Genomic DNA, 18,189 nt, shown 5'->3' with positions numbered 1-18,189 from the left:
CCTCAACAGCAAGGTATAGGAGAAAATGCACCTATGAAAATCTGCATTTTTGAAAAATGTTAATATTGTGTGTATTCATGCTGGTTTTACCAATCTTTCTATATTCCCCAGGGACACAAGAAAACCCTCAGCCCCTATTCCCCACACAGTGTAATCAGCCCTTCATCCTTGCCCCACAGCCTGTCAGTAATCAGCCCCACTCCTGCATGGTAATCAATCCCTTGTGTTCTCTTCACATTATATGCAGACCGTCTCCTTCATCTATCTTACCCCCAGCGCAAGACAGTAATTAGCCCCTCTCCCCTCACCTTCCAAACACAGTAATAAATTCCTCTTCTGGCTGGCCTGTACTACCTTAGGTCTAGTTTCCAGTCCCTGTGGACCATCGCCATCCCAAGGTAACGAGCTTGCATTTCAAGAGCAGGAACACACTAAATTTTGAAGCCACCACATACCTCCCTAGCTCAGCGTCATGCTCCTCCAGTTTCTCCTGCTTCTAGTTGCTGAATAACACTTGCCTGTTTCTAGTTGCACCAGGCCTGTGTGGAAACATCCCAAATACCTGAGCCACTCACTGTCAAAAGAACTTCCTGAAGTTAAAGAACTGTGAGGTCTGTGTCTACCCCTTGCTGTTTAGCAGCAAGCAGCCAATGAATCAAGCTGTCCCACTCGAGTTCTTCTTCATAGTTGCCATTGCTATCTTAGCAGTGGAGGAGTTTTTGACTCCAAACATTAGCTCTGCAACCATATCATAGTTTGAGAGCATTTGGTCTAAATTTCTAAACTGCATGCTAACATTTTTTAAAAATTCATTCACAGGATGAGTGTGTCGCTGGCCATTTATTGCCCATCCCTAAATGGCTAGAGGACAGTTAAGATCAACCAAATTGCTGTGGGTCTAGAGTTACATGTAGACTATGCTACAACACGGCGGTGAACTCCTCTGCTAATTAAACCAAATACCCAGAAAAGCTCACCTCACCTCTTAATCTGTTAAACTATGAGTGACAGAGAACTGCCAAATTCTACTATTTAAAGAAAAATATGAATTTATTCCTTAACTCTAAAAGTGAACATTAAACAACAATTATTCACAACTCTAAGCCCCCCTTTCCTTTAACTGCTTGTTATCTGCCTCTAACTTTAAAACAATATGCTGTTGCAATAAAAACCCATATTAAAATTACATCAACTTAATTTGAAAACCACACAGCGGCTGTTGTCTCCGGTATCCTTCTCCTTTCAGCTGAAGATCTCACTTAGTCGTCTTCTGTCTTTTACTGCAAAGATGTTTCATATGAGAAAAGGTAGCTTTGATAGTGTTTTGAATGGCAGTCTTTCTCGATGGCAGTTACTCTCTGACTTTCAAAATGCCTGTTTGTTTTGTACCTCAAACATCAGATTGTCTCATTGGTTCGAGGTCGGCAAAAACAATAAATTCAAACTCAGTTGGGTTTTAGCATCCTGGGGCATAATTTAAACTGATTGCTGTTTTGACAGCAATCGAATTTAGCCAATCAACTCCGGTATCTTTCACAACCAAATGTTACATATTTTCAATTTTCCAGTATACTCTGAGACTGCTAGCTAGTCATATGACAGGTCCTTGTAAGCTCTCAGTGCAAAATAGCATTCACTCTCTCTTAAAGGTACAGTACACACCTTCAACTTCATAACAACTAGACTGGGTAAGGACAGCAGTTTGAACCAAATGTGTTTTTCCCACAATTGACAATGGATTCATGGTCATCATTAGACTCTTAATTCCAGATATTTATTGAATTCAAATTCCACCATCTGCCATGGCGGAATTTGAACCCAGGTCCTGAATAAGCATAAATTTCCTCTAAATGTTGGAAAGATTGACGTTATTAACTTAGGCCTCCCATTTCATGGCTACTGATCACATCTGTCCCGAGCAACAGTCTGAGGTTGAGTCAGACTGTTATTAACCTTGATAACATATTTGACCTAAGATGTGCTTCCAGTCATATATCTGCCAGCAATGAGACTATTTATTTTCACTTCCATAATATCTCTCAACTCTACCTTTGCTTCAATTGCTCTGCTGCTGAAAGTCCCTTTCATACTTTTTTATTACTTCTAGACTTGACAATTTCCTTTGTGCTCTGGCCAGCCTTACATCTCACGCACTCCATCACCTTAAATCATGCAAACTTCTTCAGCCTGGATCCTCATCCTATTTGTTCATTGACCTACATTACCTCCTGGTTGAGCAATATACTGGTTTTAAAATTTTCATTCTTGCTTTAAAATCACACCCCGGATCATCCCTCGTTGTCTCTTCGAGCTCAACAGTTCTTCAAGATATTTGTGCTGCTTTAATTCTGGCTTCCTAGACTTTATCGACTTTAAATTATTTATCCATTGACATTCAGTTGCTGCGGTCATAAATTGCCTCCATAAAACTCTGCTTCTTTACCTTCCTCTTGTCTTTCAAAATGCTCCTTAACATCTTCCTCTCATTTGGTTATTTGCATGGAAATCTCCTTGTGTATCTCAGTGTCAAATTTTGTTTCACAATGCCCCTGTGAAATTTTATCGCATTAAAACCAGCATTAAAGGATATATTGGACCGGAATTTAATAAAATCAAGTTAGATATACCCTGACAGCAGAATTGTGAAACTTTGCAATAGTTTATTTACGCCAACCTTAAACTAATATTTTCTATCGATCTAAAAGTGAATTAGAATTCCTTTATTCTTAAAGTTGGAATTCCAACAGATTAAAGAATATGGAGTTTTTTTTTTAATGTGTGCGACAAAAGTAGATTAATGTATTTTTCTTTGACTCCCATAGCGGCTGACACAGTCTCATCCTGGAGAGCAAAGGGATACAGTCCTTCAGGCTTACATTAGTAATGATCTGCTGGAATGTCATATTAAGAGTCAGGTTAGCTGATTTTATTCCTTCTGAAAAGCAAAATTCCTTCTGAACTATACAGCTTTGCCCTTTGAACTTTACTGTGCCTATATTGCAGTAAATATTTAAATTGATGCCATTTCATTGTGGTACAAGTAAATTGTATTATTTTGCCCTCCCTTATTTTCTTGGGTAAGGTAGGATTTGGAGATGGTATTCATATTGCTGAATGGGTGGCAAATTTGTTTAAAATGAGGGCAATTGTTGAAATGGCATTACTCATTCAGAATAGAACATTAATTTGCTTTTGAAAATTTGTTTTTGGAGATTGATTGTTGCACTGTTTTAATGCATTTTTTTAATCACTCGGCCCAAAATTTAGATCCCACTCATTCTGCTGAACTTAAGGATCCTTTTGGAAAATTTATTGACCAGTATAAAGCCAATTATTAGAAAGTGTGAAACCAAGATACAAACAATTCATAATTTAGCACTGGAAAGGTCATATCCTTCCTTACCAGCTCTATGAATGAATTATGAACTCAGTATGATATTAAACCATAACAATCAGGAAATACCTACTTGCACAAAATTAACTTTTATTTTAAGTTATGAATTTGATTTTGTTCTGGCTACAAAAGAAGGAAAAAACTGGGGATTAAGGTCAGTTTCTACAAGGCAAAATAGATTTTAAGTAATACTTTCATAATAATTGCAACCAGGTTACAAAAGATAATTGTGTGATTTTGGAAGTTCTCTGAATACAGGATTGGATGCTTGGCTTAGGTTGATAGAGAATAACTAAGACAGTGATTCTAAAATAATATAGTGTCATGACTATGATACCAGTTGCGCATCCAAAAATTTAGATTCGTAATCCAGAGAATGAGATTTAATCTTACCTTCATAAATGTAAATCTGGAAATAAAATCTTGTTACAAAACAATGGTTATAATTGTTAGGAATCTTACTAGGGGTTGTGGGGAAATGGAAGTCATGGAGGTTCAACAACACAGAGAGGGTGGTGGCTTTCAGAGGCTACCCCCTTGCCCATCATCTATTGCTTTGATTGCCCCCAGATTGGAGCCTTCATCTGGTCACTCTAGTTACCCAGTCAGAAAACCACACACTTTTCTCACATGCTGGAATGACACATAGTCTGGGAGGAGGTGGGCAATAAGTAGCCATTAATTAATAACTTAAGGGCCTTAATTGCTGACTAGTCAATAGACCTTCTTACCCCACACATAATTCTTGCCACCTCCAGAGAGAGGAAAATTACACCTGTAATGCTACATCCATAATCCTTAGTTTCATCCTTCTTCAGTGTCATTTGGGGAAATCATAAGGATTTATGAGAACACAAGTTAATTCTATCTGTATTTTTGTTCTATATTGGAATAACGTAAAAGCATGTCTATGTTTCTACAGCTAGCATATGATGGATGTTGAAATAATTGATAGTGCTTGGAGATCTCTGCTTAGAGAATATGTCCTGTTTATTTTTTCTTTATGAATACTCAAAATTGTTCAAAATATTGTGTTTTTCATGTACAACACTAAGAGGTACACAATAACATTTGTATCAATCTAGTTTTTTTCAAATGAAAAGAGTTCTGTAAATGTATTTTCCACTCTGCACTTATCTTTCCCAGGCTAACTTAATACAAGCTAAGAACTAAACCTGGAATGTTTTTTTATGAATCTTTAACACTGAGAACCATGTATTGCACTGATCACTGACATGTGGAGTTGCATAGTTTGTATTCCATTGCATACATATATGCATACATTATTTAGCCCAGTATGAAAATGAAGTCTCTGTCGGTAACTAAATCAGGCTATCTGTCAAAATAGGAACACTTGGTTAAGTAGACTGCTGGTGCCAGAATAAACTTGTTTTAAAATTAATTTGATAAGCCAAAATAATGAGAAAAATTTGTTTCAAGCTAATTCGAAGATATGAGTAAATGATTGAAGGTATTATTTTCTTTTTTGCAGAAGAGCTTAATTAATTTGTTAAATTCAAAGAGTGAGATTGTCCGACAGTATACAGCACGACTAATAAATGGCTTTGCATCGCTGTCACATGGTAAGTTTTCATTTTATTCCCTAGTTAATAGTCGACTGAAATTTTGAGTTTATTTTAGCTTATATGCGTAATTCACATCTAAAGTAAAACTGGTTTCTTAACAATCTGTTACATAGGAAGAAAGGTCTCTGACCTGAAACATTGGCTGTGTCTCTCATGCACAGGTGCTGCCAGACCTACTGAGTGTTTCCAACGTTTTGTGTTCTTATTTCAGATTATTTCAGCATACACATTATTTTTTGTAAATATTAAAAATTGCTTTTGATGTAAACTCAGTTTTTTCTCCTCATGTATCAGGTCGAGCTTACTTAGCACAGAGCACAGTGTTATTGAAGATACTTGAAGAAGCACTGGAGACAGAGGAGGAAGATTCCATAACTAGAGAAAATGTGTTAGGAGCCCTACAGAAACTTAGTCTCAGGTGATAACAACTTTCTTTCATCTAGTATGTTTAAAGTAGAAAAATCTATCAGGGTATTTCAGAGGTAAAAAGTGAGCCCTAAGTCAAAAATTGACTTACTAGGTAGAGTTATTTCAAAACTTGGTCAAAGAGTTAAGTGTCAAGGAAGATCTTCAGCGATAATGGTGCAGAAATAGAACGAGAAACTTGGTAGATATCTTCTGTCTCTGATTAGATGAATAATAAGTGTGGAATCACATTGGAGAAGAGTTATTGGAAGAGGATGCTGTGGTGTGTCAAAATCTGTACCAAAGGAGGGCAATTATAGACAATTGACTATGCCTTTGAAGTATCACACTGATTTGTTTTACTTATTATGCAGATTGCCACAAAGTAGAAAGTCTTCAGAAAGTTATCTTGTTTGGATTAATTGGGTAATTTTTTTTAACATAAACCATGGTTAATATGAAAGTGTCAGTAAATATACTGAAATGTGGTGGCCCAGCACTACATATTTTTACAGAAAAGGTTAATATTGCAAAAAAAGAAGCAGCACAATGCCATCAATGACTAAAGCTTGTTTTCAGACTCTATTGATATTGGAATTGGGTGAGCTAGCAATGTTGCTGTTGCTCATTGTGCTGGTTCTCTAGCTCCATATTATGGCATGTTTTTATGAAGTAGGATGGGAGACATTGTGATATCGTTATCCATCCTGATGCAGCTAATAGTGGCACAGCTCAACTAGGACTACTTAAAGCCATTAGAAGGAGGCCAACTGGAACTTTCCAGTCATCTTCCAAATTCCCACCAGTGACAGAGATCAGTTTAACTTCTAGCAGGCTGCCTTCTGGTGGTATATGGAAGAATCAGCATGCGAGCCAGGTCTAAAGGGTCACCTGCAACAGTTTTAGATCACCCTAAAGAGTGGTTCATGCCCTTCATTGCATCCACCCCTTCCACAACAGTGGCCTGTCATCAAAAGCCATTTTTAAATTAAAATAAGTTGGAGATATTGTACCTCCATTTTGAAGCACCTACTCCCTTACATACCTTTGTATCCTGTTGCTTCTTTCAAGTTGAAAGGTTGCTGATGTGCCCTCTGGCATTGTCTGCATGCAGTTATTCATTGGGCATTAATGGGCCACCTCAGGGAGAATCATAGCAGACATGTTTCCTACACAATTAATGTCGTCACATTTCAACTTGACAATAGGGTTCAAAGGCCCTTGAGGAAAATCTCATCTGTCAACTTACAAACCTAAGGGGTCATGATAAGGGGAGAATGCTGAACAGTGGCAAGCCTGATCTCTTCACTGAGGGTGAATTTGAAGGTTAATCAATCAAAGGTTCTGATACACCCGGCAGATATAAAAGCCCTGATGTAGACAAGTTACATTATTGGCGAAGAAGTTGTTTGGAGAACTTAAAGGAAAGGACTTGTAATAAAAAAATATTGCTGATGTCATCATTGGGCTCTAGATAATACTTTTGTGAAAATTATTCAGTAATACTTGATTGTTCTAAACATAAAATTGGAGAAATGAGCAGAAATGCACCTGATTGTGTTGCCAGTAGCATACAGAAAGGAAGTGTTACGGCTCGCACATGAATTATCAGTAGGAGGTCACCGAGGTGTGAGGAAGACTCAGGCTAAGGTATAGAAGCATTTCTGTTGGCCTGGACTGCACAAGGGTGTGGTTAGATTTTCCTGTATATGTCATACATGCCAAATGGTAGGTAAGCCTCGGGCAGTAATAAAACCAACACCTTTGTTGCCAATTCCCTCATTCAAAGAACATTTCATGTGGGTTATGATTGATTGTATAGGTCCCCTCCTTAAAACTAAAAGTGGGAACCAGTACTTGCTAACCATAATGGATTTGTCTACCAGATTTCCAGAGGTAATTCCATTACGGAATATTAAGGCAAAAATGGTGATGGAGAAGTCAGTATCTTTCTTTACTCAGTATGGGCAACTAAGAGATATTCAGTCAGACCATGGGTCAAATTTTACTGCTAGACTGTTTAAGGAAGTCATGGATAGTTTGGGCATACAGCACAATAAATCAAGTGTGTACCATCCTGAATCCCAGGGAACATAAGAAAGGTGGCATCAGACCCTGAAGACCATGTTAAGAATGTACTGTCAGGATTGCCCGAATGATTGGGATACAGGTATGAATCTACTCTTTTTACTCCCTTTGAGTTAATATTTGGACATGAAGTGAGAAGGCCTTTGAAATTAATTAAAGAAAAATTGATAGGACTGAAGTCGGCGATCTCACACTTGGATTATGTATCTGAGGTGAGGAAGAGATTAAATTGGGTAGGTGAGTTAGCTAAACAGTACCAGAAGAGGGCACAGCATAGAATGAGGCAGGTGGCAGATTAAAAATTCTAAAATTCGAATGTTTTCCCTTGGGGATGATGTATTTGTTTTGGGAACTGTGGTAGGAGATCCATTCAAAGCAAGATTTAGTGGCCCTATCAAATTGAGAAAAAATTAATTCAGGTAAACTATCTGGTATAGATACCGGATAGAAAAAACACTTTATCGATATGTCATGTGAACATGTTTAAACCTTATGATAATAGAGACAGGGAACTGGAGAAACAGATATTAGTTACTGCCCTGCAAAATGAGGAATCAGATCCAGACATCATGGAGTTTGATGTGCCTCAAAATACCGTAAATAATGAGGAAGTCCTTGAGTGGGATAGGTTAGTCAACTGTCTGTCTCAGGAGCAAAGAACCCATGAAAGGTTTGTTGCAGCAATATAAGGACATATGCAGGAATAAGATGGGGAGGGATAACACTATTGTACATGAGACAATAGACAATAGGTGCAGGAGTAGGCCATTCTGCCCTTCGAGCCTGCACCACCATTCAATATGATCATGGCTGGTCATCCTTAATCAGCATCCTGTTCCTGCCTTATCTCCATAATCCTTGATTCCACAATCCTTGAGAGCTCTATCCAACTCTTTCTTAAATGAATCCAGAGACTGGGCCTCCACTGCCCTCTGGGGCAGAGCATTCCACACAGCCACCACTCTCTGGGTGAAGACGTTTCTCCTCATCGCTGTCCTAAATGGTCCACCCTGTATTTTTAAGCTATGTCCTCTGGTTCGGCACTCACGCATCAGCGGAAACATGTTTCTTGCCTCCAGAGTGTCCAATCCTTTCATAATCTTATATGTCTCAATCAAATCCCCTCTCAGTCTTCTAAACTCAAGGTATACAAGCCCAGTCGCTCCAGTCTTTCAGTGTAAGGTAATCCCGCCATTCCAGGAATTGACCTCGTGAACCTACGCTGCACTCCCTCAATAGCCAGAATGTCTTTCCTCAAATTTGGAGACCAGAACTGCACACAGTACTCCAGATGTGGTCTCACCAGGGCCCTGTACAGCTGCAGAAGAACCTCTTTGCTTCTATACTCAATCCCTCTTGTTATGAAGGCCAGCGTGCTTTCTTCGCTACCTGCTGTACCTGCATGCTTACCTTCATTGACTGGTGTACAAGAGCACCCAGATCTCTCTCTACTGCCCCTTTACCTAAATTGATTCCATTTAGGTAGTAGCTGGAAATGTGTTGCTGGAAAAGCGCAGCAGGTCAGGCAGCATCCAGGGAACAGGACAATCGACGTTTCGGGCATAAGCCCTTCTTCAGGAATGAGGAAAGTTTGTCCAGCAGGCTAAGATAAAAGGTAGGGAGGAGGGACTTGGGGGAGGGGCGTCGGAAATGTGATAGGTGGAAAGAGGTCAAGGTGAGGGTGATAGGTCAGACTGGGGTGGGGGCGGAGAGGTCGGGAAGAAGATTGCAGGTTAGGAAGGCGGTGCTGAATTCGATGGATTTGACTGAGACAGGGTGGGGGGAGGGGAAATGAGGAAACTGGTGAAATCCGAGTTCATCCCTTGTGGTTGGAGGGTTCCTAGGCGGAAGATGAGGCGTTCTTCCTCCAACCGTCGTTTTGTTGTGGTCTGACGATGGAGGAGTCCAAAGACCTGCATATCCTTGGTGGAGTGGGAGGGGGAATTGAAATGTTGAGCTACAGGGTGGTTGGGTTGGTTGGTCCGGGTGTCCCAGAGGTGTTCTCTGAAACGCTCCGCAAGTAGCCGGCCTGTCTCCCCAATATAGAGGAGGCCACATCGGGTGCAGAGGATGCAATAGATGATGTGTGTGGAGGTGCAGGTGAATCTGTGGCGGATATGGAAGTTTCCTTTGGGGCCTTGGAGGGAAGTGAGGGGGGAGGTGTGGGCGCAAGTCTTGCACCTCCTGCGGTTGCAGGGGAAGGTGCCGGGAGTGGAGGTTGGGTTGGTGGGGGGTGTGGATCTGATGAGGGAGTCACAGAGGGAGTGGTCTTTACAGAATGCTGATAGGGGAGGGGAGGGAAATATATTGGTATGACAGGTCGGCGCAACATCGAGGGCCAAAGGGCCTGTACTGCGCTGCAATGTTCTATGTTCTAGAGGACATAGGTTTAGGGTGAGAGGGGAAAGATATAAAAGAGACCTATGGGGTAACTTTTTCATGCAGAAGGTGTACGTGTATGGAATGAACTGCCAGAGGAAGTGGTGGAGGCTGGGACAATTGCAACATTTAAGAGGCATTTGGATGGGTATATGAATAGGAAGGGTTTGGAGGGATATGGGCCAGGTGCTGGCAGATGGGACTAGATTGGGTTGGGATATCTGGTCAGCATGGACGAGTTGGACCGAAGGGTCTGTTTCCATGCTGTACATCTCTATGACTCTATAACTTAGATTAATGACCTATGTATTTCATTGTAATGGGATGAAGAATTAGAAAAAAGAGAAGCCACCTTTTCAGTATGATGGTTCATTTTCTCTTAAGGGGGATGTTGAAGGCGTGCGCTATACCTTTAAGAGAGAGTGAATGCTGTTCTGAACTAAGAGATTACAAGCACCTGTGTATATGACCAGATGGCAGCCCCAGAGTGTACTGGAAAATTGCAAATATGTAACGTGGCTGTGAAATGAACACCTGAGTTGGAAAGAGTTGGAGACGGATAATCAGTTAAGAAAAAGGGGGGCTTAGAGTCGTGAATAGTTTTTGTTTAATGTTCACTCTAAGAGTTAAAAATAAATTGATGTTATTTTCTTTAAATCGTGGAATTTGGGAGTTCTGTATCACTCATATTTTAACAAATTACGCGATAAAGTGAGTTTTTCTGCATGTTTGGTTTAATTAACAGAGGTTCACGGCCATTCCGTAACACAAATAATACTGTGCACTTGTTTATCATTATCCTTAACAATATCAATTGATATAATATTCATTTTAATTTTCAGACGAGCACTGCAGTCAGCTATGGTCAAAGATAACATTATTTTCTGGTTGCTGAGCATACTGGAGGACTCTGATTCATTGTCGGATTACACTTTGGAATACTCCGTTGCATTATTTATGAACCTGTGCCTTCGGACCCAAGGTGCTGTACAATATCACTGGCTAGGCAGTGAACATTCTGTGTGATTAGTAAATGAAGAATTAAAATGTATAAAAGTAACATTTTTTGCAGTACATGAGGTCTAGTAAAATCACAAATGTGTTCATAAAGAAGTTGACGATTTTGCCACACCTGATATAAAATTTCTTGTAGATTGCAAAATAGAGTCATAGAGATGTACAGCATGGAAACAGACCCTTCGGTCCAACCCGTCCATGCCGACCAGATATCCCAACCCAATCTAGTCCCACCTGCCAGCACCCGGCCCATATCCCGGCAAACCCTTCCTATTCATCCAAATGCCTCTTAAATATTGCAGATGAAAATGTGTTGCTGGAAAAGCGCAGCAGGTCAGGCAGCATCCAAGGAGCAGGAGAATCGACGTTTCGGGCATGAACCCTTCTTCAGGAATGAGGAAAGTGTGCCAAGCAGGCTAAGATAAAAGGTAGGGAGGAGGGACTTGGGGGAGGGGTGTTGGAAATGCGATAGGTGGAAGCAGGTTAAGGTGAGGGTGATAAGGTGAGGATGATAGGCCAGAGTGGGGGTGGGGACGGAGAGGTCAGGAAGAAGATTGCAAGTTAGGAAGGTGGCGCTGAGTTCGAGGGTTGGGACTGAGACAGGGTGGGGGGAGGGGAAATGAGGAAACTGGAGAAATCTGAGTCCATCTCTTGTGGTTGGAGGGATCCTAGGCGGAAGATGAGGCTTTCTTCCTCCAACCGTCATGTTGCTATGGTCTGGCGATGGAGGAGTCCAATGACCTGCATGTCCTTGGTGGAGTGGGAGGGGGAGTTGAAGTGTTGAGCCACGGGGTGGTTGAGTTGGTTGGTCCAGGTGTCCCAGAGGTGTTCTCTGAAACGTTCCGCAAGTAGGCGCCCTGTCTCCCCAATATCGAGGAGGCCACATCAGGTGCAGAGGATGCAATAAATGATGTGTGTGGAGGTGCAGGTGAATTTGTGGCGGATATGGAAGGATCCCTTGGGGCCTTGGAGGGAAGTAAGGGGGGAGGTGTGGGCACAAGTTTTGCATTTCTTGCAGTTGCAGGGGAAGGTGCCGGGAGTGCAGGTTGGGTTGGTGGGGGGTGTGGACCTGACGAGGGAGTCACGGAGGGAGTGGTCTTTTCGGAACACTGATAGGGGAGGGAAATATATCCCTGGTGGTGGGGTCTGTTTGGAGGTGGCGGAAATGATGACGGATGATACGATGTATATGGAGGTTGGTGGGGTGATAGGTGAGGACCAGTGGGTTCCTGTCCTGGTGGCGATTGGAGGGACGGGGCTCAAGGGCAGAGGATTGGGAAGTGGAAAGCATCGTCGATCACGTCTGGATGGAAATTGCGGTCTTTGAGAAGGAGGCCATCTGGGTTGTTCGGTATTGGAATTGGTCCTCCTGGGAACAGATGCGGCAGAGACGAAGTAATTGGGAATATGGGATGGGTTCTTACAGGGGGCAGGATGGGAGGAGGTGTAGTCTAGGTAGCTGTGGGAGTCGGTCGGTTTATAGTAAATGTCCATGTTAATTCGGTCGCCCGAGATAGAAATGGAGAGGTCTAGGAAGGGGAGGGAGGAGTCTGAGACAGTCCAGGTAAATGTTTTTCGAGGGTTGGGACTGAGACAAGATTTTCGAGGGTTGGGACTGAGACAAGGTTTTTGAGGGTTGGGACTGCACTCCGGCCTATCACCCTCACCTTATCACCCTCACTTTAACCTCCTTCCACCTATTGCACTTCCAATGCCCCTCCCCCAAGTCCCTCCTCCCTACCTTTGATCTTCGCCTGCTTGGCACACTTTCCTCATTCCTGAAGAAGGGCTCATGCCCGAAACGTCGATTCTCCTCCTTGGATGCTGCCTGACCTGCTGCCCTTTTTCAGCAACACATTTTCAGCTCGGATCTCCAGCATCTGCAGTCCTCACTTTCTCCTCTTAAATATTGCAATTGTACCAACCTCTGCCACTTCCTCTTACAACTCATTCCATACACATACCACCCTCTACGTGAAAACGTTGCCCCTTCAGTCTCTTTTATATATTTCCCCGCTCACCCTAAACCTATGCCCTCTAGTTCTGGACTCCCTGACTCCAAGGAAAAGACTTGGCCTATTTACCCTATCCATGCCCCTCAAAATTTTGTAAACCTCTATAAGATCACCCCTCAACCTCCGACGTTCCAGGGAAAACAGCCCCAGCCTGTTCAGCCTCTCCCTATAGCTCAAATCCTTCAACCCTGGCAACATTCTTGTAAATCTTTTCTGAATCCTTTCAAGTTTCACAACATCTTTCCGATAGAAAGGAGACCAGAACTGCATGCAATATTTCAACAGTGGCCTAACCCATGTCCTGTACAGCCGCAACATGACCTCCCAACTCCTGTACTCAATCCTCTGACCAATAAAGGAAAGCATACCAAATGCTTTCTTCACTATCCTATCTACCTGCGACTCCACTTTCAAGAAGCTATGAATCTGCACTCCAAGGTCTCTTTGTTCAGCAACACTCCCTCGGACCTTACCATTAAGTGTATAAGTCCTGCTAAGATTTGCTTTCCCAAAATGCAGCACCTCGTAGTACATAATTTCTGATTAATTCTGAAACAGTAAAACAATGGATTTCTATCACAGCAGTGGCAATATTTGCTTGTATCTTTCCAAATGTTTTCTGAGATCCAAGCAAAATTCCTAGAATCAACAGAACCCCTAAAGTGTAGAAACAAGCCATTCAGCCCAACAAGCTCACACTTACCTCCAAAGAGCATCCCACCCAGACCCATCCCCCTACTCTAGAATCCTGCATTTTCCTTGGCTAATTCACCTAACCTACACATCCCTGACCACTATGTGTAAATTAGCATGACCAATCCACCTAACTTGCACACCTTTGGACTGTGGGAGGAAATAGGAGCATGGAACAAAAACCCATGCAGACACTGGAAGAATATACAAACTCCAAACAGACAGTCACCTGAGTGTGGAATTGAATCCGGTCCCTGCCGCTGCAAGGCAGCAGTGCTAGCCACCATGCCACCCCAGGTGAAGGGAAGTTAAATGCACATATTGGAGTGTCAGGGGATGCACATTGGGATTTGGTCCATAAGGAATTGGCCCAGTCAAAGCATCTATCAAGGCTGACCTTTTCTTTTAACCAACCATAATATCAGTGTGGCATGCTTTGTTTCTTCTTTCGTTACTTTATTTGTAATGTTCTGAAATATGGTAGAACTCATTGCAAATGCTTCTTTCTCCTGTTACTTTTTTAAAAAAATAAGCAGTCCATTGGCTAATGTAATTGAAAAGATTATCAGTAAATTTTTTGCAACATAGGAGGGAGTCATATGTACGTTTTGTCAGATTTGTTTGCAGGTTGCAAATGTCTACAGTCGCGGTGCAAAGAGCAGGCATGCATAAATGCACACTATACCTCATTTTTAGGCAACTGAAATAGCAACCAGTCTCAAAGATGATGCTGCCAGAGGAACCAGTCCATTTTTAGAACTTCTGGTGTTTCTTCACTGTTAAGTTTGAAATTTGAAAACAAGTTTATAACTTATTATTCCTCACAAGATGTACATTCAGAATTCTATTATTAATTCTAAGACTTGATCAGTTTTAAAAAATCTCAATCTTTAATTGATGCAATAACTGCATCTATCTAATTCAATGTTGTTTTGCTTACTGATGCCCAGTTTAATTCTTTGAATAAAATGGGACACATCAATATTTATGCCATTTTTGAAAGGATAAGGGATCTCAATTAACCTAAATGATACTTTCATTAAACTCATCTGTGCAGTAATTTTATCTAAATTCTCTGTGCACACCTAGATAAATCACTTGCTATTCAGGATACCAAATCTCTTAGGTGTTCCAATCCCTGTTAAATATGGTGCCCTCGGAACTTGATCATTCAGATCAAATAACTTCTAGGGTTTGTCAAGATTAGGTGGAACAAGTCCCTTGCAGACTCCTTGCAGGTATCCTTGTGCATTGGTTATCAAAGTCAAAAATGACCTCCAGAATATTGCTCAGGTATTTCTCCTGATATTTAATTTGAGGTAATCAGAATAAGATGTCCTGAAGAAGGGGGCCAGGAAATACTTGATAGTTGCAAAGTTCATGGTATGGAACCATCGTAGATATTGTCGTGCAAAACTTAAGTGTTGCTGATTTTGTTTTGAACCTTTTTGTTTTGTACTCATCAGGACAATTTATAAGATAACAAATGTAAAGGAGAATAATATTTTATATATTATATGTGAAAAGCATGCTGTTTGGTTAGCAAGTGGGTTCTGTTTGGTAGCAGCATTGCCAAGGAGAATGCATCATATTGGTGATGACTGACAACTGCCAAGCTTTGTTTAAATTTAAGCCAGGATAAAGTGAGGACTGCAGATGCTGGAGATCAGAGCTGAAGATGTGTTGCTGGAAAAGTGCAGCAGGTCAGGCAGCATCCAAGGAACAGGAGAATCGACGTTTCGGGCAGTTTCCTGAAGGAGAGCTGATGCCCGAAACGTCGATTCTCCTGTTCCTTTGGATGCTGCCTGACCTGCTGTGCTTTTCCAGCAACACATTTTCAGCTTAAATTTAAGCCAGGCAAGTTGACTCTGATTGGCCAACTATTGTTCTAAGGAATGAACCAGAGAATGGTGGTAATCTATTTTGTCTGTTTTAAATTGGGCACAATATGTAAACATGTTCTTTCAGACTGTAACTAACAAAGTATTATTTATATTCTGCTTCCAGTCTGTACAATTGTGTCACACTGTGATTAACAAAATTAAGTTGCTTGTCAGCATAATTTTTAGCTCACTGTGATGATTTAGCAAATATTGTCCAATTACCAAATCATATCTAATCCAAATATGAGCTGAATGGGCACAGTCAGTACCTTGCCTGATGTGAACAGTCGAAGAGACATGTATTTGATATAATTGCTGGCATACAATGGTACTGAAATTCATACAGTATATTGCTCATTTTGTGATAGGCAGGTAAACCTTTGGCTTAGTAATATCTTCCTATTAGTAGCAAACAACAGTTGTGTTGCTACTCTACAAATGCATCATGAAGCAGTTGGTTTCACCTGTTGTTGAAATATTTGAGAGCTCTTACCTTTTCAGAGTAATCTGAGTTAGACCGGACGCTTTTCAGAACCAAACGTGGTGGCCTTCAGCCCATTTATGATTTTGCACATTACACAGCTCTATTTACAAGGTTGTTGATAAAGCCAATCTTATAATGCACAGAATTGTTGGAATCAACAGTATTATTGTTCAGTGAATGTAAGCCTGTGGCAGACAATTGAGGAGAAACCACCTTCTCGCGCCCACCCCCACTCCACCCAGTCCTACAACTAGCACTAGCTATCTGGGAAACGGAATTGTTGATTGCTTCATTTCAAAGGTGAATTTGAGCGCAAAATGGAGCCCATTAAAACATGTAAGGAATTCTTTTATACACAGCTGTTGATTCATATATAATACATGAATCTATCATTGCCAGATTACTCAAGAAACTAAGAGCCTGTGGGATCCAAGTCAAAATGACTTGATGAACCCAAAATTTGCTAAAATGCAGGAAGCAGAGGGTGATGGCAGAGAGTTGTTTCAAAGACTGGAAGTTTGTTTCCAAGGGAGTTCCTTGGGGCTTGATGCCATGGACCTTGCTGGCTAGCAATATCGAATGAACACTTGGAAACTGTATTGCAAATGTATGGCCTTGCAAATATGAAGGAATCCATTACAGAAATAGCAATTTTAGTACCTTCAGGATTCCTGTGTTACTAACAAAAGTATTTGCATAGGAACTAACATTATTGTAATCTCTGTTAATTATCAAACAGACCTGTTTATTACTATAATTATATTTCACAAAGGCCCTCTGTACTTAGACCAGCTAAAATCTTTTGTTACCATTTTCAGGTAAACGGAAATGTGTAGAAGATACAAGACGAGTGTTAAAAGTATTGTCTGATCTTTTGGGTCATGAAAATCATGAGGTATTATCTCTAAGTGTGTAATACAAGTCTATGTGTTTATTCTGTTCCTATGAATTACCTAGTTAACTTTTTTTTGTTTGTAAGTTAGTTTGCTGAACTTGAAGGTTTGTTGAACTTGAAAGTTTGTTTTCAGATGTTTCATCACCATACTAGGTAACATCAGCAGAGAGAGTCTCTGGTGCAGTACTGGTGTTATGTCCAACCTCTCTATGTATAGGTCTTGGTTTCTTAAGGTGGGTGATGTCATTTCTGGTTCTTTTTTTCAAGGGAAAGTAAATAGGATCTAAATCGATGTGTTTATTGATGGAGTTCTGATTAGAGTGCCGTGCCTCTAAGAATTCTCGTGCGTGTCTTTGTTTCACCTGTCCTAGGATGTTTGTGTTGTCCAAGTCAAAGTGATGTCCTTCTTTGTCTGTATGTATAGAAACTAGTGAGAGTGGGTCATGCCTTTTGGTGGCCAGTTGGTGTTCATATATCCTGGTAGCAAGCTTCCTGCTAGTTTGTCCGATATAGTGATTTTTACCGTTCTTGCATGGTATCTTGTAAATGATGTTAGTTTTTTTGGTGGTATCAGTTGGATCCCTTAGGTTCATTAGTCACTGTTTAAGTGTGTTCGTAGGTTTGTTTTGTTGTTTGTTTTAATATGCTCAGTGTTTTATCATAGCATGACTTTCAGTCAGTGTGGAGTCATTGTGTTCAACTGGCCTGTCTCTTTAAAGCCATTGTCTGCATACTTTGTGTGGAGAAGTGACTTAAATAGACTAGTTGTTTGTGGAAGTTTACAAATCTTGGAGATTGACAGCTGCTTATAAATTTTCTAGCTATTGCTAAAGGGAAAGGGCACATTATCAAGACTGGAATCACCAGTTGGAAATGGCCTTATTTTTCAAAAAAAAAAGTTGAAAAGTGATAAACATGTTTAGAAACAAGACTTTTTAAACTTACACCTATTTAACATATGTGACTCATTTCCAAATTACTACTTAATTAAATATACAGTAATTATATCATGATGTTAAAAATCACACAACACCAGGTTATAGTCCAACAGGTTTAATTGGAAGCACACTAGCTTTCGGACTGACGATCCTTCATCAGGTGATTGTGGAAGGCTTGATCGTAACACAGAATTTCGCAAAAATTTGCAGTGTGATGTAACTGAAATTATACATTGAAAAATTGATTGTCTGTTATCTGTCTGTCTTTGTCTGTCTGTGTGTGTGTGTCTGTCTGGGGTGGGGGTTGTGAGTGTGAGAAAGTGTGTGTGTATGTGTGTGTGTGTGTGTGTAGTGAGTGCAGAGTGTCTTAAGTCTGTGAGGGGGTGCATGTGAGAGTGTGGGAGTGTGTGTG

The 18,189-nt window shown here is 40.9% G+C and overlaps 1 protein-coding gene across 9 annotated transcripts in view; it reads left to right on the top strand.

Moving 5' to 3' along the window:
* The window catches only part of armc9 (armadillo repeat containing 9), a 146,777-nt gene that overhangs the window by 98,271 nt on the left and 30,317 nt on the right, over nt 1–18,189 (top strand). For all 9 annotated transcript variants that reach the window (XR_015759179.1, XM_087993555.1, XM_087993553.1 and 6 more), the window contains 5 exons: nt 2,823–2,915; nt 4,887–4,977; nt 5,275–5,398; nt 10,695–10,834; nt 16,763–16,839. Coding sequence is in view for 8 of the 9 variants with exons in the window: in XM_087993555.1 (XP_087849681.1) it covers nt 2,823–2,915; nt 4,887–4,977; nt 5,275–5,398; nt 10,695–10,834; nt 16,763–16,839 (525 nt within the window). In the remaining variant the exon portion in view is untranslated. The remainder of the gene's footprint in view (nt 1–2,822; nt 2,916–4,886; nt 4,978–5,274; nt 5,399–10,694; nt 10,835–16,762; nt 16,840–18,189) is intronic.

This window comes from Chiloscyllium plagiosum, unplaced genomic scaffold (assembly GCF_037043375.1).
Source record: "Chiloscyllium plagiosum isolate Xiang-an unplaced genomic scaffold, Cpla_swu_hap1 HiC_scaffold_13, whole genome shotgun sequence".
Classification (NCBI taxonomy): domain Eukaryota; kingdom Metazoa; phylum Chordata; class Chondrichthyes; order Orectolobiformes; family Hemiscylliidae; genus Chiloscyllium; species Chiloscyllium plagiosum.
The sequence above is the reverse complement of the archived record's forward strand: the minus strand, read 5'-3'. Positions and strand labels throughout refer to the sequence as shown.